Here is a 27,905-nt window from a genome sequence, read left to right on the forward strand (position 1 = left end):
AGTCCCAGGGCCAGGGGGTGGGGCAAGGCAGGCGGAAAGAGGCTTCACCCCCAAAGGTGTAGTCTCTTGTCTCTCGAGACAGACGGACGCCCACAACGTTCTTATGTGACGTGTATTAGTGGGACAATACTGTAGAGATCAAGTGCAGCTTCTCTGCCTCCCCCTAGGCAACACTGCTTACCACTGAGAGCTCTTGCCTAACCGGAATGTGTCCTTGAGCTCAGTGGCGTAGCGTGGGTTGTCAGCACCCGGGGCAAGGCAAGTAATTTGCACCCCCTAGCCCGTGGATTTGCGCCCCCTAACCCTAACCCCCAGGTGTTGCGCCCGGTGCGGCCGGCCCCCCTGCACCCCCCACGCTACGCCACTGCTTGAGCTACGATATCGTCTATTGCATTGCCAGGACAGATGGGGAGAGCTGGGTGTAGAAACCTCGGACTTTTGTGTGGTTGGTCATCCTACCAAGGCAATTGTGGCACCTGTTGCTCCACCTCCCTGTGTCCCTGGGCCCACCCATTAGCACAATGCGGCCCCCAGATTGCAGTTTTCCATAAGGCAGTGTGGCCCTCGGCCTGAAAATGGGTTATCTATCCCTGCTGCCTACCCTAGGAAGGGCAGTAGTGTCATGACACACACACAAACATCAAATGTTGTCCAATGAGACTCAGCCAAGTTAGTCGCCTTAATTTTAAAATACAGTGGTACCTTGGTTCTCAAATGCCTTGGTATTGAAACAACTTGGAGCCCAAACACTGCAAACCTGGAAGTAAGTGTTCTGGTTTGTGAACTTTTTTTGGAAGCCAAACGTGCTCCATTTTGAGTGTTATGCTTCCATTTTGAGTGCCACGCTTTGGTTTTGAGTGTTACGCTGAGGTCTGTCTGTTTTTGCTATTATTGCTATTATTTTGTGTTTTTGTGGCTTTTTTGTTTTGTGTTTGTGACTGTGTGGAACCCAGTTCAGCTACTGAATGATACTGTGACTGCAGTAACATTATTTATTGCTCTCACTTTATGGATCAGTGGTCTCGTTAAATAGTAAAGTTCATGTTAAATTGCTGTTTTAGGGATTGTTTTTAAAAGTCTGGAAAAGATTAATCCATTATGCATTACTTTCTATGGTAAAGCACACCTTGGTTTTGGAACACTTTGGTTTTGGAATGGACTTCCAGAACGGATTTTGTACTCAGAATAACATTCTTAACAAGTACCCATGGCAAGGATCTAAAATATATTTTACAGGAATACAGAAGTTACATCCCTCCATCTATGTAAAACATTTACAGATTTGTGCTCAGACACAGATTTATTCCCAAATCAATCCCATTGCTGCCCACAGGGTTTGCTCCTCTGAGCATGTAGGTCTAAGACCCAAGTAACTGTTTTTTCATGAATAAGCAGTGATTCTAGACTCATTAATTTGCAGATGGAATTCACCAACATACTGGCGGTTTTAGGTTATGCAGTTAAAGTCGATTAGGCACCCTTGCCACAACAAGCCCACCCCTAAAACAATCTTTTTCCATACCGCAAAAGTCTGATGAGCAAAAGTGACAATTGCTCGACTCAACTTAGTGTAACCTCTCTGCAAACAAGGCAGAATGAATGCTCAACACGCAAGTCGTCTGGAAGCAGCCATAACTAGTCTTTAATCTGCCACCAGTTGGAAATATATTTTAAGTTATGTTTCATCTTTGCATCCGAGGTCGAAACACCTTTCAGGTATTATACTTGGCTCTCACCACCACAACCAATGGCCAGGTTTAGATGATCACCTCTTTGCTTACAAAGCTATGAATGAACATCCCTTTTGCCCTGTCCTTCGTGGAAGGAACAACCAAGCCAGGAAGCCAGGAATTAACTATAATTAGCTACAGTCCTCTGTTTTGTCTAAACTAGGGAATTGCGGTTCTGAACAAGTCAGGATGTTAAAGCACGGTTTGAAGTCGGTTTGATATACTGGCTTGCTCCAAAGGTGGTAAACATAATTTAACAGTTCAGGCAAAATGAAGTTAATTGCAGGTACGAGATGTCTTTGTCGGATCTGGTTCATTCAGTACGATTAGTTAACACTCTCCCGTCATCAGTCGGTTTTATTTCCGGGTCCTGGCATCATGCCAGTTATTTCACCAGCCTTTTCCTCTGCTTCAAGAGTGCCTCCCGTAACGCCAGCTGCAAAATCAGAAAGATAAACATCAGCATGCAATACTTGGGTAATACTTAAACTCCATCACCCAAGCCTCCCTGCCAATTGCACAACATCATAATGTCACACGATTAACAGGTGTGGCCCGCCCACCTATTAAGTGTGTGGCTTTGCAAGTCTCCAAAACTTATCTGGGGTATGCAGGGAGACTTCAGAAGGCTGTAAGACAGCCCCACACTCCTGTTTCAGCCTGAAATGGGAGCAGCACAAGGGCTGCCTTAAAGGACTTCTCAAAAGCACACTTTGCAGCATCAAATGTTCTTCATTTAAAGGAAAAGGGCAGTGCTTCAGACAGTGTTTCTCCTTTAAGATTGCCTGCTTGCTGACTTCAGGGGATTCCCCCGCGCTGACATTCTTTCCTAACAGCAGCTGCTTCTGACAGGGGTTTCCCCAAAACGTGACTTTGCCAAAAGGGAAGTCTCTGCTGATGCCCTGGAAATCCCAGCTTCTGTCATTTCACCATTTCCCAGTTTCTGTCATTTCTTCCTTTTCTCGGTTATCTCTATCCAGACACAAGGGACAGAGGCTCAGATTTAGAAAAGTGGAAAAGGTGGAAAATGAAGTTGGGGATAAGCACAGGTTCTAAGGGGTGATGAACTAGGGAGGCTAACCCATTCATCGCTCCACCTTCACCATGAAAACAGGCACCCCTGCTGCATCTGTGCTCCTTGCAGCCTGTTGATGAGACACAGTTCTCCTGTTTTCATGGCAGAAGGTTCGAGAAAGCATCACTGCCGTTGCAATGAACTAGAAACCATTTCCAGCCTTCCCTTCAGGACAAGGTACTCCTCTTACATAGCCATTCAAATTATTGGTTTCCAGTAAATCCCTTGCGGGTGGCGCTGTGGTCTAAACCACAGAGCCTAGGACTTGCCGATCAGAAGGTCGGTGGTTCGAATCCCCGCAATGGGGTGAGCTCCCGTTGCTCAGTCCCTAGCAGTTCGAAAGCACGGCAAAAAGTGTAAGTAGATTAATAGGCACCGCTCTGGCAGGAAGGTAAATGGTGTTTCCGTGTGCTGCTCTGGTTTCGCCAGAAGCGGCTGAGTCATGCTGGCCACATGGCCCGGAAAAACTGTCTGCGGCCTTTGAAGCGAGATGAGCGCTGCAATCCCAGAGTCGTTTGCCACTGGACTTAACTGTCAGGGATCCCTTTACCTTTTCAAATCCCTTAGCTTGTTTGCAAGAGGCAGCACCACAAAATTAAAAAAGGAGGGGGAACCACCTCATCTTCCAGACATGCCATTTGTAAATCTGACTTCCACCCCTTGCACAGAATACATTATGCGAAGCAGATACAGAAGGGAACTGTAGTTAGGCATCAATCTTCGCACATGGAGGTTTCTCCCTGGGTTCTGGAGCCCTGACTGTGTATGACTCCAGGATCTGGGGATGCTTAAGACAGAGAGGAATATGCTGGTTCCAGGCATCCGTGCATGGGCAGGGTTGGGAACAGCCACATATTGTTAGGGTGAAGGTAGTGGTGTAGCTCTGCTGCTCCCTTCCACACACTCGGTAGCTCAGTTGGTGGAGCACGGGACTCTTAACCTCAGGGTTGTGGGTTCGAGCCCCACGTTGGGTAAAAGATTCCTGCACTGCAGGGGGTTGGACTAGATGACCCTCATGGCCCCTTCCAACTCTACAATTCTGTGATTTTTAAGTAAGTAGTGCCCAAAGAGGCCTTTCGTACCCTTTTGTTGAAATATGAAGTTGAACAACTTAACTATATAGCAAAGAAAGCAATTTCACCAATGTGGTAAATTGCCACTCCTAACTCCCTCCTTTTGGGTCTTTGGCCAGATCTTTTCACAGGTGTGAGAAGCTTTCAAGGGGAGCAAAGCTGCGAGGAACTTGCCTGCTTCTCCCTGAACGAGCGCTTGTTTTTGGACCGGACATTGTTGCTGTATCGCATCATCATGAAATTCTTCTGCTTCTTCTTCTCTTTGTTGGTGGAGCTGGCAAAAGGATTCAGCTTAGATTTCTTCTTCACAAATTCTTTCCTGCCCGTCTTGCCAGCCTAAAAACAAAAGGGGGAGGGGGAGGAAAGAAAGAAAAAAAAACCGCTAAAACTCACACACAAACTGTTCTCTTACTTGTTTAAAAATATATGTAAAATAACACTTTGTCGCTAATGCAATTCAAGGTTGCTAGAACAGGCATGGCTTTAGGTGGGGGTTAATGTCTGGCAAGGCCACCGTTATGTGACTTCAATGAGAGAACTTGAGAGTTTCTTCCAGTTGCGAAGTGGAAATAGGTCTGAAATCAGTTAGAAATGGGACTGAGAAGCTAGACATGACCGACACTGGAAAGATAGACCGTTTAATACACCCGTGGACTTCCGTGTGTTTAGGGCTAAGAATAATTTTATTTTTTTGCAGCCAGGCTGTTCGGAGCTTCTGAGAAAGAGATGTTAAATTTAGCAATCAACACACAATTATGACACTTGATTAGTGTTTTGTAACACTTCCTCTTTCCCCCAATTCTGCTGCTTTGCATAATACTGGTCTTGCTTATCATGAGACTGGCATGGACCCTGAAGCCTCACTCTCCCAGCATCTAATAATCTCATCTTTCTGAACACAAGAAGAGTCTTGCTGGATCAGACCAAAAGCCCACTCAGTCCAGCTCTCATAGTTGATCCTGCGAGATCCTGTCCTCACAGTGGCCAAGCACATGCGAAGCCCTTAAGCAGGGTTGCCTGAGAGCAACAACCACCATCTCATTTGTGATTCCCAGCAACCGAGTTTTCAAACAGCCATTTTTCTCTAGTAGCTACTTATTGCCCGTGAATTTGTCACAAACCTCTTTTGAAGCCACCCAAATTGCTGGCCATTCCCACCCCCCTGCCATCTATTGGGAGTGAGCTCCAGAGTTCAACTATAGGCTGTGTGAAGTGCTTTCTGGTGTCTGAAATCGTCCAACATTCAGCTATGTTGGCTGGCTATCATTTCAAGCATAAACGAAACCGTTTGGACAGAACGCCTCACCATTGCTGTGGCCAGCCGCGTCTCTTTATCCGACTTGGGTTTCTTGTGAAGATGCTCAATGTCCCTGAGCGAAAGCAGCTCTCCCCTGAAAAGAGCAAATGCAATAATATGGCCTCATGCGTCAACTATTCCCCCCCTCCCATTTTAGAAGAACAATGACTGGCGCACTGTGACTGCACAAACTTTACGGGCTGGAGCAAATCATAGGAACTTCGTGCACAAGTTCCATGCACTGGCTACCAATTAATTCCCGGGCCCAATTCAAAGTGCTGGTTTTGACCTATAAAAGCTTAAACGGCTCAGGACCACAATGCCTCAAGGACCGCCTCTCGCCATATGAACCTATCCGGACCCTGAGACCATCTTCCTTTGTGTGCCTCCTCCTCAAGAGGTCCGGAGGGTGGCAACACGAGAACAGGCCTTCTCTGCAGTGGCTCCCCGTCTGTGGAATGCTCTCCCCAGGGAAGTTCACCTGGCGCCTTCATTACACACCTTTAGGCGCCAGGCAGAAATGTTCCTTTTTAACCAGGCCTTTGGTTGATCTGACTGATACCATATGCCCTTTTAAAATGTGGCTCTTTTTTGTGGGTGAGGGGCTATTGGGTTGTTGTTGTGGGATATTGGGTTGTTGTTGTTGTTGTTGTTATGTATTTTGTGGTTTTATATCTTGATTTTGGATGCGGGTGGCGCTGTGGGTTAAACCACAGAGCCTAGGACTTGCCGATCAGAAGATTGACGGTTCAGATCCCTGCGATGGGGTGAGCTCCCGTTGCTCAGTCCCTGCTTCTGCCAACCTAGCAGTTCGAAAGCACGTCAAAGTGCAAGTAGATAAATAGGTACCACTCTGGCAGGAAGGTAAACGGCGTTTCCGTGCACTGATCTGGTTCGCCAGAAGCAGCTTAGTCATGCTGGCCACATGACCCGGAAGCTGTATGCCAGCTCCCTTGGCCAATAAAGCGAGATGAGCACTGCAGCCCCAGAGTCGGTCACAATTGGACCTAATGGTCAGGGGTCCCTTTACCTTTACCTTTACCTTGATTTTATTCTGTGAACCACCCTGAGACCCCTAGGTATAGGGCGGTATATAAATTCAATTAATAATAAAAATAATAATTTACCTGGACTCCTCCTCATTCTCTATTTCAATGTTTTTCCTCTTTGCTGCCTTGCCAGGCGCAGACTTCAGTTCCTTGCTAAGCTGGGCCAGGCGGATTTTCTGGAACTCCTCCTGGGTGAGGAGTCTGCTGCTGCTGACGGCTGTCGCCTTGGCCTTCCGCTCTTCCACAGGCATGCTTTCGATTTGTTCTGCCTTTAAAGCAAAAGTGCACACGAAATCTGAGTATGGTGTTTTATTGCTAAGTGACTCCACCCTGTGGCAGTTATGCATTTGTACACCAGGCTCTGCCAGGACTCAGAATTTGGACCACAGAGGCCCTGCCGTGTCTGTGTTTCCAGGGTTCAGGTCTAGCACACAGGCGTATGGATTTAAGTCAGTTTCACCACCAACACTTCCCAGCTTCTGGATGAAATGCTGTTGTGCAAATGCACCCAGCAAGCAACTCTGTGCATAAATTTTAAAGTTGTTTTTGCTAAAATGCAGCAGCAGGAGCAACTCACTAGCTTTTGCTGTTCCTCATCAGAGGAATGATGCATGTCAACCCATTCTCCATCCTCGTCATCTTCCTCCTCAGCGGAACTGGCAGTCTCCCAGCCATCTGCAATGGAGGGGAAAAGATGTTGGAGGCTAGATATCACACAGCCCTAATTGTAAGAGTCACACACAAATGATCACAGCCAAGCACACACATGTAACGTACCCTCCCCATCTATAATAATAATAATAATAATAATAATAATTTATTTATACCCCGCCCATCTGGCTGAGTTTCCCCAGCCACTCTGGGCAGCTCCCAATCGAGTATTAAAAACAATACAGCATTAAATATTAAAAACTTACCTAAACAAGGCTGCCTTCAGATGACTTTTAAAGATAAGATAGCTGCTTATTTCCTTCACGTCTGAAGGGAGGGCGTGCCACAGGGAGGGTGCCACTACCGAGAAGGCCCTCTGCCTGGTTCCCTGTAACCTCACTTCTGGCAATGAGGGAACCGCCAGAAGGCCCTCGGTGCTGGACCTCAGTGTCTGAGCTGAACGATGGAGGTGGAGATGCTCCTTCAGGTATACAGGACCGAGGCCGTTTAGGGCTTTAAAGGTCAGCACCAACACTTTGAATTGTGCTCGGAAACGTACTGGGAGTGAATGCAGATCTCTAAGGACCGGTGTTATGTGGTCCCGGCGGCTGCTCCCAGTCACCAGTCTAGCTGTCGCATTCTGGATTAATTGCAGTTTCCGGGTCACCTTCAAAGGTAGCCCCACGTAGAGCGCATTGCAGTAGTCCAAGAGGGAGATAAATAGAGCATGCACCACTCTGGTGAGACAGTCCGCAGGCATGAACTATGTAATACCCCTCTCCCATCTCTCACCTGCGAGGACCCAGTTATATCCCAGAGAGGCTCTCATGGAGGGTGGAAAGACAGGTATAAAACTACAGTGGTACCGTACGCTTCAGGTTTCAGACTCTGCTAACCCAGAAATAGTGCTTCAGGTTAAGAACTTTGCTTCAGGATGAGAACAGAAATCGTGCTCTGGTGTTGCGGCAGCAGCAGGAGGCCCCATTAGCTAAAGTGGTACCTCAGGTTAAGAACAGTTTCTGGTTAAGAACGGACCTCCGGAACGAATTAAATACCTAACCGGAGGTACCACTTTACTTCCATCCATTCAGACACTCCCAACCACATAACGCCTTGAACAAGACAACCTCAGTTACCTTATCAGCACTGGCAGCAAATGTAAACATCAGACATAGACAACTAAGCATTTCCTGTTTGTGAATGTACTTGCAGAAGTTCAGGAAATGTATCCTGAAATGGACCAAGCTGGCTTGCTCTCTCTCTAACACCAACATGGCTCCTGCGGAGACCTTTCCTGGCACCCACAGGGTCTCTCTTCCCCCTGCTAAAGTTTGACTTCAAAGAAGCCAGCCAGAATAGGCCACACAGTGCGTTGTGACGCCCACACCAGTTTGCAAATGTGTCCACAGGCCCAGAGCTGTGGGCGACCTCCAGAAACACAAAAGCAAAACTAACCTCCTTCCAGATCCCCATCTCCTCCCTTATTCTCAAGTTCTAGGACTTCAGCTCCCGGGATGTAGTCTTTGGCATCCAGCGCCCCGTATTCGTGGATTTTGGCCTCCGACGTGGCTTCTGTTGGTTTACCCTAAGAGCAATGCAAGGGTTCGTGTTTTAAAAGGAGCAACACATTCTGGCTACAAACTGCACAGGAACCATTTATGTGAGACAAAATATTGTAATCCACAAGGTGTAGTGACGGTCACAGACTTGGACGGCTTTGTGTGTTCTGTTGAGTGGGGCTCCTGTCAGTACAGGGTTTCCTTTTTTAAGTCAGCGGAGTCACCCAGAACGTCTCTCAGAATCTTCTTTCTCACGTCATCTGTCGGTGAATTCCCATGTGGGAATAAGCACCTCACCCGTTCCAGCTCTGCTTAATGTATTTATTGAAGAATTAACACTACAACTTAAACAACTACAGTCGTACCTTGGATCCTGAACACCCTGAAACTCGGACGTTTTGGCTCCCGAACGCCGCGAACCCGGAAGTGATTGCTCCAGTTTGCGAACATTCTTTTGGAACCCAAACATCCGACGGGGCTTCTGATTGGCTGCAGGAGCTTCCTGCAGCCAATCAGAAGCCGTGATTTGGATTTCAAATGTTTTGGAAGTTGAACGGACTTCTGGAACAGATGCCGTTTGATTTCCAAGGTACGGCTGTACTGGTCTAAAAATTAAGTAAAATTAAGTACGGAGAATCATTCCTCCTCTCTGTTCTTCAGTCACCTGGGGAGAGTAACAGCCACACTTCTCCTTCAGGTCGGCGACTAATACACACACAATAATTACCAAAATAATTATACATTCTTTATCAATCTTCTGAGAAAAATACAAAACCTTATGCAAAACCACAGAGACTTGTGAACTACCCAACCTAAATGAACTTATAATGTCTGGTTTCAATGGATTTTTCAAATGCTTAACTCAGTCTTTTGTTTTCTTTATCTTTTTAGGTAAGTTCATAAAGATACCAACAAAAGGTAAGTTCCGTGTTGTTCACAATACTGAGAGATGCTAGTGAAATTGTAGATGGATGTTAGTGAAGTTGTAGTCAGGGTGCCGGTGTTTTGCACCTGTTTCCACCCTGACAGTCCAAGTAAGGCCGCTGTTCGCCTCCGATGGGGCCCTTTTACTAGGGCTTGCAGGTAGCACACTCCTACGGTAGTTTTCCGGGCTTCTTCAGTGGTCTAATCTCAAAGCCTTGATACATATATTGATATTCAATTTCATAAAGAATACTATTTCTTGGCTTAAGCTTAAGAGACTGATTTGCTTAGCCACTAGCAGACATTATAAGTTCATCTTAGGTTGGGTAGTTCTCTGTGGCTTTGCACAAGGTTTTGTATTTTTCTCAGAAGATTGATAAAGAATGTATAATTATTTTAGTAATTATTGTGTGTGTATTAGTCGCTGATGTGTTGCATGAGTCGTATTACTTCTATCAGCAACACAGGTTGCATTTTTCTAACACTTCTCCTTAAGAGCATGTCTAATAAAGAAGTTGGTCACTAAGGAAACCCTGTTGCTAGGGAAGACCTGTTGCTAGGGGCAAAACTATGCAAGGATCATTTCAAGTCTATTTTTAGACGATCTCTAACAGCTCCTGTTTTCCAGGGAGAGCTCTCTGCCTTGCACTCCATGAAAGCAGACAGAATCTGTAGGTCGCAGAACAATCCCTTTCCCTAAAATTTCCAAAACAACATACCACCACATCCTACTATTTCATTCAGCCACAAGGAAGATAATATTCCAGAGATGCACTTTATCAAGTGTTTAACAAACCAGTTATTGCACTAGCATTGAAAACTCAAGGCACGCTTTACCCGGAATTTTTTCTGCAGCATCTTTGGATTGAGCGACCGGAACAAATGTATCAACGTTCTTGCCGACATCATTACATCTGCAGAGAAAAATGGGACTGAATCAAAGATGTTCTTAGAACAGGGTTCAGATTGACTATAAAGCACGTTTCTCAATTAAACTAGCTTTTCTCCTGGAAGTCGCTTTCCATTTTTCACGGAAACAAATGAAAAGGGCACCCACACTCTCGATAAAATAAAAATGAACTAAAATATCATAGCCAAATAAAATATTCATGGAGTAAATGGAATCAAAGAAACCCAGGAATTCTTTGAATAAGCAGCCGGCACCTGGGACAGAGCACAATGTAGACTTAATAGGCTCCTAGTCCTCATGAACTAACAGGGAGAGAAACCCAAATATGTCCTTAAGTCAAATATGTGCCCATGTAAAGTAGCAAACTTACTCTTGTTTTTATGGGATCTGTACTGCGCCAGGTCTTGCAGCAAGTCTTCCGTCATAGCCAGAGGGCATCTAGCAGATATCTCTTTAATAGCATTAATCCTGGAAAAATTAAAGACATTAAAAAATATCAAGCCATGGTAAAATTATGGTACGCTTGAAAAGTGTGGAAGCGACCAAAAATCTGCTCTAGAAAAAGCTGGAATCTGCAACTTGCATAGGAAAATCCACTTATTTTTCATTGTTTAATCTGCTTCGTGAGTAATGGCAAATTGCTATTCAGTGGAAGTTGTAGTACAAGATGAAAACTAAGAATCAAAACACACATTCCTAACAAGAAATAAAAGCACTTCCACTCAGTCTAACCCAGGGTTTCCCCAACTCGGGTCTCCAGCTCTTTGGGGACTACAATTCCCATCATCCCTGACCACTGGTCCTGCTAGCAAGGGATGATGGGAGTTGTAGTCCAAAAACAGCTGGAGACCCAAGTTTGGGAAACCCTTGCCTAGCCACTTCCCACTCAGAGTCACGCATATCGAAGCTCAGACATCCCTGAGCTTTAGAGTTTTACTTACCCGACGGTCATCACTTCCGCGGAGTTTTTTTCCGTGACAAAGTTGTTGGCTATTGTCATCAGCACTGACTGGACAATCTGACGATAAAGGAAGCCAAGAGGTAAGACAGATCCAGATTTGCCGACGCTGCTGCTTTAACTGCATTCATCACCACCCATGAACATACACGCAAGCGTACAACCCACTTTAGAAGCTTAAACAGAGCATCTTCCCTTTAGCTCTGGGCCACTTCACACTAGAAAAGTTACTTCCACGCAGGAGACAAAAACAGGTCAAAGGCAACCACCGTCCTTGCCTGCAAGTTTGCAAGGAACGCACTGGGCACACCCAGAACCACCTTGAAAAACGAATGTTATTGTACACACTGTGTGAGAAGTTAGGGTCAGTAGCAGCGTTGCGGGTGTCTACACAATATTAAAGTAAGCACATCCATGGGCAATTGTCACACAAGGCATTTGCACTTGGAGTACCCAGTTATTTACTGTGTAGAAGGCGTCTACCAGATAGGGCTGGTTGTGGATGCAAGGTCAAAGCAAAGGGTAATGCGAACGAGCTGCTTTGAAGTTGGCAGGTTTCAGACAAAGCCAATTAACATCATTTAATGTGTCTATACGAATGGAAGTCGTTAAAACTGCAGTTGCGATATAAGGGATTGTTATTCTGACTGGAGCGTAATCGGAATTTATAAGATTTTAGAACGCAGAAATGAAGTAAATCATCAAACTGTCAATTCTAGCATGTGGGGAGCCGCCTAAATTGTATAATTTGGCATCTCAGTGATTGGTATTATTAATTGTTTTATAACTTGGCATTGTTATAATGCGGTTATAATTGGATTATTTTAACTGAAAACTAATAAAAATGATTATATATAAAAATGACAAAGACAATTGACAAGAGTTTGCCAGACTGGATGAAAATGGCTAGCTGTATAATAATAATAATAATAATAATAATAATAATAATAATAATAATAATAATAATAATAATAATAATAATAAATTATTTATACCCCGCCCATCTGGCTGGGCTTCCCCAGCCACTCTGGGCGGCTTCCAAAAGAATATTAAAATACTATAATACATCAAACATTAAAAGCTTCCCGAAACAGGGCTGCCTTCAGATGTCTTCTAAAAGCCTGGTAGTTGTTGTTCTCTTTGACATCTGGTGGGAGGGTGTTCCACAGGGAAAGTGCCAAAGCTTGCTAACTTCACGCCGTAGCTGTGACGAAGGAGTAAAGGGGTGTGGCAGAGAGGGAAGCGTGTGAGCCCAAGGCTTGCTGTGGCTGGATCTTGCCACACGAAACTGTGGCTTGGCGTGATACCCATCTCAACATGGCCACTGAAAGCCTGAAGGCTCAGGAGTTGCTTCCCTTTGCCCTTGGAAAGATCCATGTGATTTGGAAAACGTGTCTGACGAAGACCTGGGAGACCCCAGTTCAAATGCTAACTCAGTCACAAAGCTCGACATGAGCTAGTTACTGTCTCTCTCAGGATGACCTGCCTCACAGGCTGGTTGTGAGGAGAAAGTAGAGAGGGGGGAGAACCACGTACACTCCCTTGAACTTCTTGGAGAAGTACATTCTTTCACCTTTGGTGGACGTGCCCAAAGATTAAGGCTTTCTGGGAAATGATATATAATGAATTGAAAAAGGTATTTAAATATACCTTTCTTAAGAAACCAGAGGCCTTTCTCCTGGGCATGGCCGGCCAATTGGTGTCAAAGAAAGACAGAACATTTTTTATGTATGCTACAACAGCAGCAAGAATACTCATTGCAAAGTATTGGAAGACACAAGATCTACCCACCTTGGAAGAATGGCAAATGAAGGTGATAGACTATATGGGACTGGCAGAAATGACCGGCAGAATCCGAGACCAGGGAAAAGAGACGGTGGAAGAAGATTGGAAGAAATTTAAGAACTATCTTAAGAAATATTGCAAAATTAATGAATGTTAGAATGATGCTGGTTTAGAAATTAAGTGGATCACAGCTGTAAGGATTAAGTTAAAAGAAAAGAAAGGTTAAAAATTAGGTAAATTTAAGGGTGAGGATTTGCTGAATTAAAATTGAAATTGGAATGCAGAAAGGGGAGGTATGAGGAGGTCGGAGAAGTAAGTTATAAGAAAATAAGGGTTTGAAATTATACTTGTTCTTTTTTTGTGTGTGTTTGTTTGTATTGTTGTGTTTGTCTGTATAATTTGCGAAACTTTAATAAATATCTTATAAAAAAATCAACTTCTTGGAGAAGTGAAATGTAATAAATAAATGATCGAATAAATGAATTACACACCTCAGGCGGGACAAGTTGATGGGAGGACTGTGCGGCAAAGAGGAGAATCTTGGTAACTTCTAGAAGGGAAAAAAGAGGAAAAGACTGTTGCAGAGATGCGGAAAATACAGATACATTTTCAAATTAGGGTAGCCTCCAAAACGGAGGGGATATTAGGAGCAAAGGAAGCTGCCTACACAAAGCCAATGTTATTATGTCCATCTCAGTAAAGGTTAAGATAAAGGGACCCCTGACCATTAGGTCCAGTCGCGGACAACTCTGGGGCTGCGGTGCTCATCTCGCTTTACTGGCCGAGGGAGCCAGCGTACAGCTTCCGGGTCATGTGGCCAGCATGACTAAGCCGCTTCTGGCAAACCAGAGCAGTGCATGGAATGCTGTCTACCTTCCCGCCAGAGTGCTACCTATTTATCTACTTGCACTTTGAAGTGCATTTGAACTGCACAGCACTGTATACAATAGACAGTACTGATCTGACACGGTGCAAGACAGAATCTTGCCATTGCTGCAGATGGTAAAGGTAAAAGACCCCTGGATGGTTAAGTCCAGTCAAAGGCGACTATGGGGTTGTGGCGCTCATCTTGCTTTCAGGCTGAGGGAGCATTTGTCCGCAGACAGCTTTCTGGGTCATGCGGCCAGCATGACTAAACCGCTTCTGGTGCAACAGGACACCGTGACCGAAACCAGACCGCATGGAAACGCCGTTTACCTTCCCACCAGAGCGGTACCTATTTATCTACTTGCACTGGCGTGCTTTCAAACTGCTAGGTAGGCAGAAGCTGGGACAGAACAACAAGAGCTCACTCCGTTGCAGGGATTCGAACCGCCGACCTTCTGATCGGCAAGCCCTAGGCTCAGTGGTTTCGACCACAGCGCCACCCGCGTGACCACTTACCTCTCTGGTGTGGCTGCAGGAATCGTTGCAGGAAAGGGTAGTAGTTGAAGAGGAAAAGCTGGGGAGACACAGAGCACCCACAAGATGTCAAATGGGCACCTTCATTTCTTGCCCCGGGTAAACTACTAAATCTCCAGATCTCTGGGGAACGGAGGGTGTGCCATTGGAAGAGGGACTTGGGCAAAGCCAGCAGCTACAATGGCATCAGTAGCAGGTGGAAACCCTGACTTCAATAATGTTGGAGCTACAGCACCAGCCCAGCCCAGCAAAGTGAAGATAAATGTTGCAAAAAGCAATCTTTGGATGCTCAACACATTGTAATGGTGTCCTTAGGTAGCAATCACGCCATACAGTTAAAGCACTTTGATGCAACTCTAAGCAGCCATGGCTTTCCCCCAAAGAATTCTGGGAGTTGTAGTTTGTGAAGGGTGCTGAGAGTTGTTAGGAGACCACCTATTCCCTCCTCAAAGAGCTACAATTCCCAGCTGCAGCTCAGGGGTGGGGGTGGCGGGGAGAGGGACCGCATCTGGTTTTTCTAAGGAAGAACTGCTCTTTATCAAAGGAAAGACAGCCAGCAGGGCCACTGCCATCAGTTGTAACTTTAAGAGCTTGTCCGTGAGCCTGCTGTTTTCCTCCTCCCTCCCATTTCTTTTTTCCTCACGTGCCATGCCTTCAATGTCATCCTTTTTGGATAAAGAATGGGGTTATAAATGTTCAAAAAGCACTATTCATAATCACATCATGAAAGCATTCGTAACGTTTTCATATGTGAATATTAATAAATGAAAGCATGCACACACTTTTAAGAAATGTGGTTGTATATACAGTACAGAGAATGCCTGATATTTTATGTATTTATCTATCAAAATTTACACACCACTTGACTCTACTAAAAAGCTTTTAGAATATCAAAGCTGTTCAGAACATGAAAATGATCAGTAAAAAAGATTTTTTATAAAGATATTAAAAGTATGTAGAAGATTAAAATCATTTTAGTACTCTTAAATGCTCTTAACAGCTCCCTTGTCTTGAAGAAGTGTGTACCCCCCTCCCAAATATCTGACAGCTTTTCTACATGTGCTGAAAACTGTATTAAGCCTACAGATTTCTTCCTACCTCATGGATTCCAACGAGCCTAGAAATCAGATCCATAAGCATCATTTTCACTTCAAACCTCTCCTTTGAAGTTTCCAGCTGCTTCAAAAGTTTCTCTGAGAAGTCTAAAAAAAGTAAAAAAGGAACCAAGGAAGAAGGGAGGGGGCTAGAGTTAGAGGAGAAGAAAACTCAGAAAAAGAAATCCTTAAGTCACAAAGCATCCTATGGTTATCACTGCAGGACTTTTTAAGTGAGTGGTTGTCTCAGAGTTCCATCCTCCGCTAATCTAAAAATGTACAGCCGCTGGCTGTGAGGAGCAACCACAAAATCAACAGGACCTTTTGCCATTCAGGGGCTCCTCCTCCCCACACAGCTTCCATCCATGCTTCTCTGAGAATGAAAAAACCCTTTCCAACAGGAGCATTTTTGCTGAGGAGCTACAGGGAAATTCTGCTCCCCCTTGGGGGCAGTTCTGTCATGGTGCAGGAGTCAGGGTATACATTGGTTTTAGCTGGAATAACAATGTCTTCCAGGTCAAGTGTCCCACTGTATCCTGCTACACCCAGCACCTAAAACCCTTTAAGTTCTCCACTTTTCTTATTCTGCTCCAATATCATCTCCCGCAAAGAGTGCATCTGTCAAGAACTTGCCTTGTGGGTCGTGGATTAAGTGAATCGCTGAGAAGTTGAACACCTCTGGCTTCCGCTTCTTCTTGTGTTTCTGTGTGACGGGGGGAAACAGGAGAGAGCCACGTTCAGCAGGAAATGAGAACTTAAAAGTAAAGGTACCCCTGACTGTTAGGTCCAGTTGCGGACAACTCTGGGGTTGTGGTACTCATCTCGCTCTATAGGCTGAGGGAGCCGGTGTATGTCCGCAGACAACTTCCGGGTCATGTGGCCAGCATGACTAAGTCACTTCTGGCAAACCAGAGCAGCACACAGAAACGCCGTTTACCTTCCCGCCGGAGTGGTACCTATTTATCTACTTGCACTTTGACGTGCTTTCGAACTGCTAGGTTGGCAGGAGCTGGAGCCAAACAATGGGAGCTCACCGGCAACCTTCTGATCGTAAATAACTATACAACTTTTAGAAGACACCTGAAGGCAGACCTGTATAGGGATGTTTTTAATGTTCAATGTTTCATTATGCTTTTATATTTGTTGAAATCCGCCCAGAGTGGCTGGAGCAAGCCAGTCAGATGGGCGGGTTACAAATAATAAAATTTTAATTGTTATCTATCTAATGAGCTTCAAAGCTGAGTGGGGATTTGAGTCCAGGTCACTCTGGCATCCTTTCCCAAGCATCGACCTGCTGGACCGCTCTGCCTCTCGCTGCTCACCTTCAAGACTTGCATCGCTTTCTCCAGCTTCTTCTTGTTCTTGGTAGTCTTCCTTCCCGTGGAGTATCGCACCATTAAGTCCCTTGCTGTGGGGCCATCGTCCTTGGGAAGGAATATCAGAGACGGAAGAGTGGTTTAACTCTCAAAACAAAGCCTTGCACTGGGGAAAGCATGTAGTCATATCCTGCTGAACCGTAAAGTAATTCTGTCTGTCACCCGGAATAATAATAATAATATTTTTTTAAAATTTATATCCCGCCCTCCCCAACCGAAGCCAGGCTCAGAGCGGCTAACAACAGTAAAGGTAACACAGTTTACATAAAATCACAATCTATTAATTGAAATACATTCTAAAATCAATTCAGAATCAAATTAATGGCAACCATTGGGCTAGAGTTCTATGAGGAGGGGGTCAGACTGTGCCTTGGCCAAAGGCCTGGTGGAACAGCTGTGTCTTGCAGGCCCTGTAAGTAGGTGCCAAGTCCCGCAGCGCCCTAGTCTCTTGTGACTGAACGTTCCACCAGATCGGGGCCACAGCTGAAAAAGCCCTGGCTCTGGTTGAGGCCAGCCTAAGCTCCAAGATGTTTTTGTTTGAAGACCCAAGGTCCTCTATGGGACATACCAGGAGAGGTGGTCCCGTAAGTACGAGGGTCCTAGGCCGCATAGGGCTTTAAAGGTTAAAACCACTCCATCAGGCTGCCTTAGTGGAAGAGATGGGGAGCAAGGCTCACTCCATCAAGCTCTGCTGAAAAAGCAGCTCCATCGGGCACCTCCTGCCCCAGAGCTGTTTATATGCCAGCTCATCATTTTAAGAACTACTACTTAAGAATTGGTGCCTGAGTTTGCTCCCGGCCCCTCTTCCCTCTCTGTCCCTTTGCCCTTGCATGCTGTGTTTCTGGTTTTTTGTTTTGATTATAAGCCTGCGAGCAGGGACTGTCTTGCTTTTAATTGAATGTAAACCGCTCTAGGGGGCTTTTCAGCACAGGGTACAAACAAAATGAAATAATTTTGTGCATCCTTCGTCCATCATGGAGTCCCTAATTTGCATAGCAGTGCACCATCCAAGTCAGTGGAATTTAAATTATACAAAACACCCATAATTATTCATAATCATAATTCATTGCCCTGAAGCGTTCACTGCCCTTTCTACATTTGAACACATAGATTATAAGCATCCATATCTATTAGACATACCCTACGCATTTAAGTTAGGATCACTGGAATATTGTTATTGTCAACGTCAATAACTTCTTTAATAGTTGCAAGAATAATATAATATAATATAATATAATATAATATAATATAATATAATATAATATAATATAGCATATGGAGGATTTCAATCTGGAAGAAAAGTCTGGATTAAAAAAAAAAAAATCCTAGCCCCCTCCATATAATGTCAGAAATAAAAACCTTCTCCTTAATTCCTGGGTCCCCTGCCCCCAGAGTTATTTTGTTTCTTAAACAGAGAAGCAATCGGAAAACGAGTTCTGCAAGAATACTGTCCAGGCATTTATACCTGTGGCACATCCCTGGCGTCGTTTTTACCTCCTCCATGAGGAACTAGCACAAAGTCATCACCCCGAATGCACTAACCTCTGATTCTGAATCACTGTCTCTTTTCTCATCTTCATCCTTTCCAAGGAAAAATTTCAAGCCAGCAACTAGTATCTGAACAGCCGCGAGATGGGGAGGATCAGGGAGAGAAGCACACAAGAAGGAGAAAACGGTTATTTTTACAGCCAGCTTCTGGCACGTGAGTCTGGGAGGAGACTAGGCTCATTCTTGGAGCACTAAACCAGCCTTGGGTCTGGGGACCAAATACAGTTCTCCAAGTCTCTCTAACTCATAGAATCATAGAGTTAGAAGAGACCACAAGGGCCATTGAGTCCAACCCCCTGCCAAGCAGGAAACACCATCAGAGCACTCCTGACATATGGTTACGCCTCTGCTTAAAGACGCCCAAAGAAGGAGACTCCACCACACTCCTTGGCAGCAAATTCCACTGTCGAACAGCTCTTACTGTCAGGAAGTTCTTCCTAATGTTTAGGTGGAATCTTCTTTCTTGTAGTTTGGATCCATTGCTCCGTGTCCGCTTCTCTGGAGCAGCAGAAAACAACCTTTCTCCCTCCTCTATGTGACATCCTTTTATATATTTGAACATGGCTATCATATCACCCCTTATCCTCCTCTTCTCCAGGCTAAACATGCCCAGCTCCCTTAGCCGTTCCTCATAAGGCATCATTTCCAGACCTTTGACCATTTTGGTTGCCCTCCTCTGGACACGTTCCAGTTTGTCAGTGTCCTTCTTGAACTGTGGTGCCCAGAACTGGACACAGTACTCCAGGTGAGGTCTGACCAGAGCAGAATACAGTGGCACTATTACTTCCCTTGATCTAGATGCTATACTCCTATTGATGCAGCCCAGAATTGCATTGGCTTTTTTAGCTGCCGCGTCACACTGTTGGCTCATGTCAAGTTTGTGGTCAACCAAGACTCCTAGATCCTTTTCACATGAACTGCTCTCAAGCCAGGTGTCACCCATCTTGTATTTGTGTCTCTCATTTTTTTTGCCCAAGTGCAATACTTAACTGAACTTGGGATACAACTCAGGCCATGCCCTTTACTCTCCCTGTTTCACAGCGCCATTGAATGTCGCTGCCTGGATGGGATGTGTACTTGAATTCTGATAAGGCCTCTTGCTCGTCCGAGATAAGAAAAGGATGTGAAAATGTGTATAGAAACCAGCCTACTGTACAAAGGTAAATTTAGTATTCATTGCTCCATCTCCTTTTCCCTCTGGCCTGCCCACAACTGCCATGTGGGTCCCAGGGGCCTGCCCAGAAGGAAACGTGGTCCATGGGCTGAAGAAGATTCCCTGCCCTAAGTTTATACAACCCTCTGCCTAGAAAGGTGCCACAAAAATCTGCTGCTGGTTTTGCTGCAACAGACTAATAATTATTTACTGTAACTGATTTCTTATACGCCACTTAAAAGCCAGAATAAACCCTAAGGGGTTCAACCATGTTGTGGAATTGGTTCCAGTCATGCCTCGGTTTTCGAACGTCTCGGCTGCCGAACGTCTTGGAAGCCGGAAGCTGAAAATCCGAAGTGAATGCTTCCATTTTTGAACGCGCCTCATAAGTTGAACGTTTTCCGAGATGCATTTCTCAATTTTCTCCACTGAACTTGCCGGCAGCCCTTTGATCCTTGGTTTTCGATTACTTTAGAAAACCGAGGTTCCACTGCAGGCTTCCTCAACCTCGGCCCGCCAGATGTTTTTGGCCTACAACTCCCATGATCCCTAGCTAGCAGGACCAGTGGTCAAGGATAATGGGAACTGTAGTCTCAAAACATCTGGAGGGCCGAGGTTGAGGAAGCCTGTTCCACTGTATCAGTTGTGCAATAAACTGTAAATTAAAATGCACTGTAACTAAAACGCGTGATAAAACAATCCCATTAAAACACAATGTGGCTACCCTGCTAGAATTTGTACAAAACAAAATAAAGCTAAAAAAGTTTCTTACCTTTGTGACTTTGGAAAAGCAAGCTGTGGTGATGACATTCACAGTCTTGGCATCATTCCTGGAGAAATAAATAAAGTGTTCACACCCTGGAATAAGGAACAATGGCAACTTGAACGCATCACGTTTTTTCTCTTGCAGTTCCTCGCGGGATTCTTTCCCCTCTCAGCCACCTACCAGATGTTCCTCCTGTATAGCTCTATCATCACATCCAGTGAGATCTTGGCTGCCGTTGGATTGCTGTCTTGCAGCATAGTGTACATGAAGTTCTGAAGGGTCTGGGGAGAGAGAGAGGGGAAAAAAGAGGGGAAAAGGTTTCGCAAGAAAGAATTCTGTCCCACACAAACTGGAATTTGAAGCAGAAACCACAACCTACCGTGTTCAGCTTGTTGTTTTTGTGTTTTGCGTTGATGTTCTTGATATCCGTCACAATGTGGGTGTACAGCGTCTGCCAAAAACAAGAACATTCAGCGACAGCGGGAACAAAGTGCTGGAAATACCCAGAGCTCCTTCAAAGAAAATAATCTAGAGCAGAGAGAGAGATGGGCAAGTATGTGTGGTGGGTTGACTAGGCTCCACTAACCTTCGTGGCAGAGCTGTGATTTTAACCCAGGGCTCTCAGGGCTTTGCCCAGGACTCTGGCCACTGCTGGACAAAGGTTGCTCTTGCAAAGACCTGCCCAGTAGCAGCCTCTTTTCACTCAGGGAACCCTTTTCACTCAGAGAGCCACATTCCTTCGTTGGCAACCTTCTGGGGGCTGCATGCCAGCAGTGAGTGAGCACAAGTGAGAAGAGCAATGAGAAGAGACTTTTATCTGCGTAGCATAGGCTACATTCCAGCCACACAAAAAGGAGAGGTTTGCATATTGACACCCAAAAGGAAGCAAGAGGGATCTTCACTGTTCAAGGTCCCATTTCAGTCGAGCCAAAGCACTCAAGGAGAACACAGAGCAGGGTGAGTTAGGGATGTGGCCTGGAGAGAGTCCCGAGGGCCAGGTAGAGAGATTTTGGAGGTTCTGATTTGGCCCCCAGGTTCCCCTCCTCTACTCTAGCTCTTCTGTCCATCCTTCCTGTCTCTCCAGCTATGATTCTTGCTTCCCCTTCTAGAGTAATTCTCTTAGCAAGGACTGGCAGTGGACCCTCGCCTGCCTTTGCGATTTGTTTGTGTTGGAACACTTCCATCAAACCCTCCTGGAGGCCCAGTGATAAGGGGTGGGGGGAACAGGGATGCTCTGCAGTCTGCAGTTATCCCCCACCTCCAATCCCATATATATGGGTAAATGCAACAAATATGCCCCTGGCTCTGGTCCACGGGGTCACGAAGAGTCGGACAGGACTAAACGACTAAACAACAACAACAAATGGGAGGAATGACAATTCACAGCAGGGAATTCACCCTCTTAAGAAGGGGTCCCAAGTCATGTAGGCAAGGCGCAAGCTTGCCTACGGTCCATTATTTTAAAACTGCATATTATGAACCAACAAGAAAGGACCGACAGGGACAGCAACTTTGCTACTCACTTTTCGTAAAAATTTATCGTGGCAACGGAGGAGTTCAAAGAAAAGTTCCAGCAAGCTTGTGGGGTTGATCAGGTTCTTGTTTCTCAGCAGGATTAGAGCTTTGCAAAATGTCTGCAAATAAGGGAAAAAGTTACCACAGCCTGTGATCAGAATTTTTTATCTTTTTTTTACACGCCACAAAAACTGCTTTTTTGACATACGTACAAAGATGGAGTCTGATGCTCGACAAACAATTTAGCAGTCTGTTTCTCATCTTTCAATTTATTTTTAAAGAAAGTTTCTAGTCCTTATGTTCATAGTGTTAAGCTTAAAAATGCGTGTGTGACAAGTTCTTACATGCCTGCTCAACAGGACTTCTAGTGATCACTGAGCAAAACTTGAACACTCTCCATATGTCTTTGCTTGTCCACTAGGAATTGCGATATTATGCAAAATCTACATGTATTGCAAATGAAATTCGTATACTCTGTTCAACTCACAAAACTGGCCATTTCTGGGAGCTGAGCTTTCACACAGCTGAGAGCGACAGCTGGCAATCCTTGACCCGATTTTAACGGAAAATGTTATATTGACAAATGTGCTGAGATTTCTGATTCAGTGATTTCTTTGCAGAGGTTCCCTTAATTCCTATTCTTCCTTAAGGGAAGCTACGACATAAGAATAACAGTAATAAAACATACCGACATTGCCATTTCTTCCAGCTTCTAAACCCCAATGTATCAAGTCTCCCTTTTCAACTGAACCCACATACACATGACCTTCAGTTGAACACACACACCCCTATGTGCACTGGCATGGATTCTATGAGTTTGGAGCAAAATGTAAATTTTGTCACGCAGATGTAGAGAAAAAACATGGAGAAAGAATTGAAATGCAACCCCTTGGTACTGGAAAAGAAGAACTTCTTCCCAAATTGCGGGTGTCATGCCCTACAGAATTCCCTGCCCCAGATGAGGAAGTATTAGTATTTTAACATCAGAGTCACCATTCGAAGATCTGCATCCAAGACTGTGTGATTGTAGGAGAGCAGTTCCTTCAGCTGCTGCGGAAAGTCTGCCAGGTACTCAGGATAGCAGTGGCCAACCTGTACAGAAAGAAGAGAAGCTTGACATAAAATGGAAATCCTATATGTGTCCCTCCAGATACTGTTGGACTCCCAACAGGGGTGCCATGTTTCCATCAGAATTGTGGGTGCACTATGTGCAGGTGTACGCATCTGACGTCACACTTCCGCATCGCAGCGGCTCCACTTCCCCTCCTCTCCGCAGTCAGTGAGGCACCCTTTTCCATGAGGAAGGACTCAGAGGCAGAGGCAGAGAGACCCCTACCCACTGGAAAAGGGTGCCTCACTGGCTGGGTACAGAGGGCAGAGCTAAATTCTCTCTTGGACGCAGCACCACTGCCGCCTTTTCTCATTGAGTTTGTGGGTGCCTGGTCCCACAATTATATTATACAGTGGTACCTGGGTTCCGGTAGTCTGCTCTCAAACCAAAGCTCTCCAAAATCAAGGGACGCTTTCCCATAGAAAGTAATGCAAAATGGTTTAATCCATTCCAGACTTTCAATAACAATCCCCAAAACAGCAATTTAAGATGGATTTTGCTATCTAATGAGACCACTGAGCCATAAAATGAAAGCAATAAACATTGTACGGCAGTCACAAAATCAATCAGTAGCTGAACCGGGTTCCACACAGTCACACAGACACAAAAGAGTCACAGAAACGCAAAATAAATAGCAAAAACAGACAGACCTCAGCGTAACACTTCAAAGGGAAGTCTGGGTCTCAAATCGGAAGCGTAACACTCAAAACGGAGCATGTTCGACCTCCGAAAAAGGTTCGCAAACTGGAACACTTACTTCCGGGTTTCCAGTGTTTGGGGTTCCAAGTTGTTTGAGAACCAAGGTACCGCTGTATTATAAACTCCAGCCCCCTGGAGTTGGCTCCTATGGACTCCAATTCCCATAAGTCCAAGTCAGCACAGCCAATGGTCAGGGGCGATGGGAGCCAGACGTTGTTGAACGACTGGAGGGTCACAGGACCTCCTCAAGATACACGTAAAGGAAGAAAGCAACCCTTAAAAAGCAATGCTGATGACGCAACAGATCTCAGAGGAAGAATGGAGAGCCTTTGATCCACAAGATGTTGGATATATTCTCTGACCACTGGGCATGCTGGCTGAGGCTGATGGGAGCTGAGAGTTCCACAGCATCTGGTCTCCTATTCCTGCCTTAGATTCACCATATCTGTTAGCACTCTTCCGCCAAGGAGTTTGTGGCAATGCATCTTTCATTTACCCTCACGATAACCTTCTGAGTGAATTAGGTCAACCATCCAGAGGGTGGCAATACAAGAACAGGGCCTTTTCTGCAGTGGCTCCCCATTTGTGGAATAGTTTTTCCAGGGAAGTTGGGATGGTGCCTTTAGTTGCTGGGTGAAAATGTTCCTTTTCCACCAGGCCTTGGGCTGATTTTCATCCTATGCCCTTTTAAACGTGTTTGTAGGAGAAGGGGGTTATTGGTTTGTTTTTGTTGTTGTTGTTATTATTATTTATACCCCGCCCATCTGGCTGGGTTTCCCCAGCCACTCTGGGCAGCTTCCAACCAAATATTAAAATACAGTAGTCCAAATATTAAAAGCTTCGCTAAACAGGGCTGTCTTCAGATGTCTTCTAAAAGTCTGGTAGTTATTGTTCTCTTTGACATCTGGTGGGAGGGTGTTCCACAGGGGGGGTTCTTCTTTTTATGGTGTATTTTGTGTTTTTTATCTTGTACTTTTGTGTTCTACGGATGAAGGGCGGCATACAAATTTTATAAATAAATATTAAATAAATAAATCAGAGCAAGGTCAAGCAATAAGCTTATTACAGACAGAGGAGCATCAAAGCAAGTGCTCTCCTTTTTTTACTTTAGAGCAAACACATCATCAGTAAATAAGGTCTTCTCTAGCAGTTCCATTTCCTCCTGTCCATAATAGTGGTTAAGGCTGCAAGGGAACTGAGAGAGACCTACACTAATCCAAGCAGAGCTTCCCATTCCACACATAGATTCTGCCATTTTACCTGTGCCAAGAACATCACTAGTTCAGCCAAATCTTTACTGGGCTTTGCTGGCTGCAGTTTGAATATCTCCACATTGGACTGGTAATGGCGATGCTGCTGAAGAAACTGGAACACAGACAAAAAAGCGTTACTTCCCTCGCAGCTTATTTCACGTAAATGCTTTAAACACCTGCATTTGAGATGTTTTGTTTTTTTAAAGACCTCAAAGCACGTACCCAAAATGGTAAAAACAATTTGGTATTGGCATCCGTCTGTCTACGGAGCCTATGGAGTGCGCCTCCAGGGATGAAGTCAATAAAATCGAGAAAAGTTCTCAACCCTTACTTTAAAAACATGCAAAAGTTAAATTCCTAAAACAGATCAAAATCGCCGCAGCTTTCTAAGCAACTGGGTGGGCTCGTCTAAACAATTGTGCTTTTTTTTTTTAGCCAGCGCCGCAAAGAGCACAGCGAAGGCGCCTGCCTGATTTCAAGAGGCAGGGAGTTCCAAAGGCGCAGGGAATGGGAATTATGTGACCCCTAGGCCTCACCTCCTCGGTATACGAAGGCGGGTCCCGCTTGATCAGGTTCTGCAGCTGAGGCAGGTTGACGGGCAGCTTGTTGTTGTTGCGGCCGGCCATGGCTGCGGAGCGACGCGGACTCGGCCGGCTGCTGCCTCCAACCTTACCGGAAGAGCCGCGTGCCACTGCCACCGGGCGCCGCCATCTTGGATCACGTGGCTACGGCCGCTGCGGAGGCTCAAAAACCTACGAGTTCGACCGCTTATTGGAGAACCAAGGATGGAGGCGGTGCCAGACGTTCTGTGCTATTGGCCTATTGGCTTTCAGTCATTGCCTCCTTTTGCTTAGTTTAGGGTTATTTCCTGCTTTCTTTCGTACGTTGCTCGCTGCCAATCTTATTGCTAGAATCTGGAATCGTAGAGTTGGGAGGGAACCCCAGAAACCATCTAGTCCAGCCCCCTGCAGTGCAGGAACCTCGACTTCAGCACTCATGACAGGTGTCCATCCAACCTCTGCTTAAAAACCTCCAGCGAGGGGAGAGCCCACAACCTCCCGAAGGAGCCCACTTATAATATTGCTTTGACACCTGTAGACATTTTTTCTGTCTTGTTTTACAATTTAATGAAGATTATTTTTAAAAGAAGCTACCAGCATGAGTTTGACCAAACTGCGGGAGGCAGTGGAAGACAGGAGTGCCTGGCGTGCTCTGGTCCAGGGGGTCACGAAGAGTTGGACATGACTAAACGACTAAACAACAACAACAACAACATATTTTTAAAAGAAGAAAAAGAAGTTCTGGAACACTTCGCATTTAAAGCGTGATTAAATAAATGCTGAGGGAGAGTGTGTGCCTGTTGCTGATGCTTTCAGGGCAACGACAGGCTCCCCCTGGAATTTGCCACTTTCTTAAAAACACACACAAATGAAATAAAATAAAATGGAAAATACAGGGGGAAGTGTGGAAAGTAGTGGTCTGGTTTATTTTTTTGTGTTTGCATTTATATCCCACCTCAACAAGCTCAAGGTGGTGAGAACAAGTTTCTCCTGCTGCCCTGTTTTCCCCCCAGTTTTTGTCTTGAATACAAAGCTTTGTAATAGGTACTAGTAACATAAGCAGACACACGAGGTGTCATCATCAACCCCCTCAATATTCCTTAGCAGGGGGCTCAGGAACATTGTCTGATTTACTCCAGACCAGCGCCAAACATTTGCAATAGTTTCAAACCCTTCTGCACCACAAAACCTGCTCCCCAAATGAGTAATTGATACCTGGGTTTGAACTTAATGGCACTGCAGTTAACAGCACTCAAAATCCCACACTGTGAGGAGGAATGGAAGTTCCCCAGAAAGTCTGCTTTATATACATTACAGATAGGTAGCCGTGTTGGTCTGCCATAGTCAAAATAAAAATTCCTTCTAGTAGCACATTAAAGACCAACTAAGTTAGTTCTTGGTATGAGCTTTTGGGTGGCTCCTGTGGACCAATCAGACTGCTGCATTCTGAATCCTATTGTTCTGAGACCAATCAGACTGCTGCATTCTGAATCCTATTGTTCTGAGACCAATCAGACTGCTGCATTCTGAATCCTATTGTTCTAGGACCAATCAGACTGCTGCATTTTGTTGTTGTTGTTTTTAATAATATTTATTACATGTTTTAAACAAAAGAAAAACACCAGACATATACATACCTTCACCAAATAGTAACAAACAAAAAACTAAAAAAGGACATAAATAAACAGAAACATAAACATAAAATAAAGAAAATCATATAACATCTTTCATAACTATCTGGACTTCCTCACATCTCCCTTTCCTGCGTTCTCAAAAATAAAGTTGTGAACAGCAATTTATTATCTTATTTCAATTCTTATTTTGTACTTCTCTAATATTATGTCTCAAACTTTAAATATTTTTATCAAATACTTAACTGCTTAATTTAAACATAATATTGCTTCAAATTTCATCTTTTTCCTAAACATCACTTACTCTCAGATATCTTTCAACTAAATTGCTGATGCCATGTTGTGTTCTATCGTGCAATTTCTTAACATTCGTACAGCTTATACTGTTTTTGTAAGTAGTCCTTAAACTTTTTCCAATCCTCTTCCACTGCCTCTTCTCCCAGGTCTCGGATTCTGCCAGCCATTTCGGCCAGCTCCATGTAGTCCATCAGTTGCGTCTGCCATTCTTCCAGTGTGGGCAAATCTTGTGTCTTCCAATGTTTTGCAATGAGTATTCTTGCTGCTGTTGTTGCATACATAAAAAAGGTTCTGTCCTTCTTTAACACCTTCTGGCCAACAATGCCCAGAAGGAAGGCCTCTGGTTTCTTGGGGAAGGTATACTGCATTTTGGATCCTATGCTGCATTTTGGATCCTATTCAACTCAGTACATAACACCACTGATCAAAATCAGGATGCTATTGTTTTGGTCCCAAGTTCTGGTGGGAAACAGCTGATTCGTGCAAGAGC

The 27,905-nt window shown here is 44.9% G+C and overlaps 1 protein-coding gene across 2 annotated transcripts; it reads right to left on the bottom strand.

The window, feature by feature from the left end:
- Window positions 1–1,202: 1,202 nt before the first annotated feature.
- On the bottom strand, window positions 1,203–25,640 carry SDAD1 (SDA1 domain containing 1). 2 transcript variants are annotated; one of them, XM_081209304.1, is made up of 22 exons: window positions 25,464–25,639; window positions 24,935–25,039; window positions 22,858–22,956; window positions 21,873–21,983; window positions 20,729–20,800; window positions 20,530–20,630; window positions 20,356–20,413; window positions 18,425–18,499; window positions 16,829–16,930; window positions 16,140–16,209; window positions 15,511–15,614; window positions 14,395–14,452; window positions 13,503–13,561; window positions 11,210–11,286; window positions 10,639–10,736; window positions 10,196–10,272; window positions 8,331–8,460; window positions 6,802–6,899; window positions 6,303–6,493; window positions 5,185–5,269; window positions 4,053–4,214; window positions 1,203–2,166 (listed from the first exon to the last, which is right to left on the bottom strand). In XM_081209304.1, exons 1-22 carry the CDS (start codon window positions 25,551–25,553, stop codon window positions 2,116–2,118), a joined length of 2,073 nt encoding a protein of 690 aa, XP_081065430.1. In that variant the 5' UTR covers window positions 25,554–25,639; the 3' UTR covers window positions 1,203–2,115. The 2 variants fall into 2 exon arrangements, with proteins under 2 accessions (XP_081065430.1, XP_081065431.1); XM_081209305.1 differs by lacking the exon at window positions 22,858–22,956 and having other exon boundaries at window positions 25,464–25,640.
- Window positions 25,641–27,905: the final 2,265 nt, after the last annotated feature.

This window comes from Podarcis bocagei, assembly GCF_964188305.1.
Source record: "Podarcis bocagei genome assembly, chromosome: 9".
Taxonomy (NCBI): domain Eukaryota; kingdom Metazoa; phylum Chordata; class Lepidosauria; order Squamata; family Lacertidae; genus Podarcis; species Podarcis bocagei.

Coding starts and splice junctions, on each gene's coding strand:
- SDAD1 (XM_081209304.1), bottom strand. CDS start 25,553: ATGGCCGGCCGCAACAACAACAAGCTGCCCGTCAACCTGCCTCAGCTG. Junction 22,957..24,934: donor TAGTGATGTTCTTGGCACAG/GTAAAATGGCAG, acceptor CTTTCTGTACAG/GTTGGCCACTGCTATCCTGA. Junction 10,273..10,638: donor CAGATCCCATAAAAACAAGA/GTAAGTTTGCTA, acceptor TTTTCTCTGCAG/ATGTAATGATGTCGGCAAGA.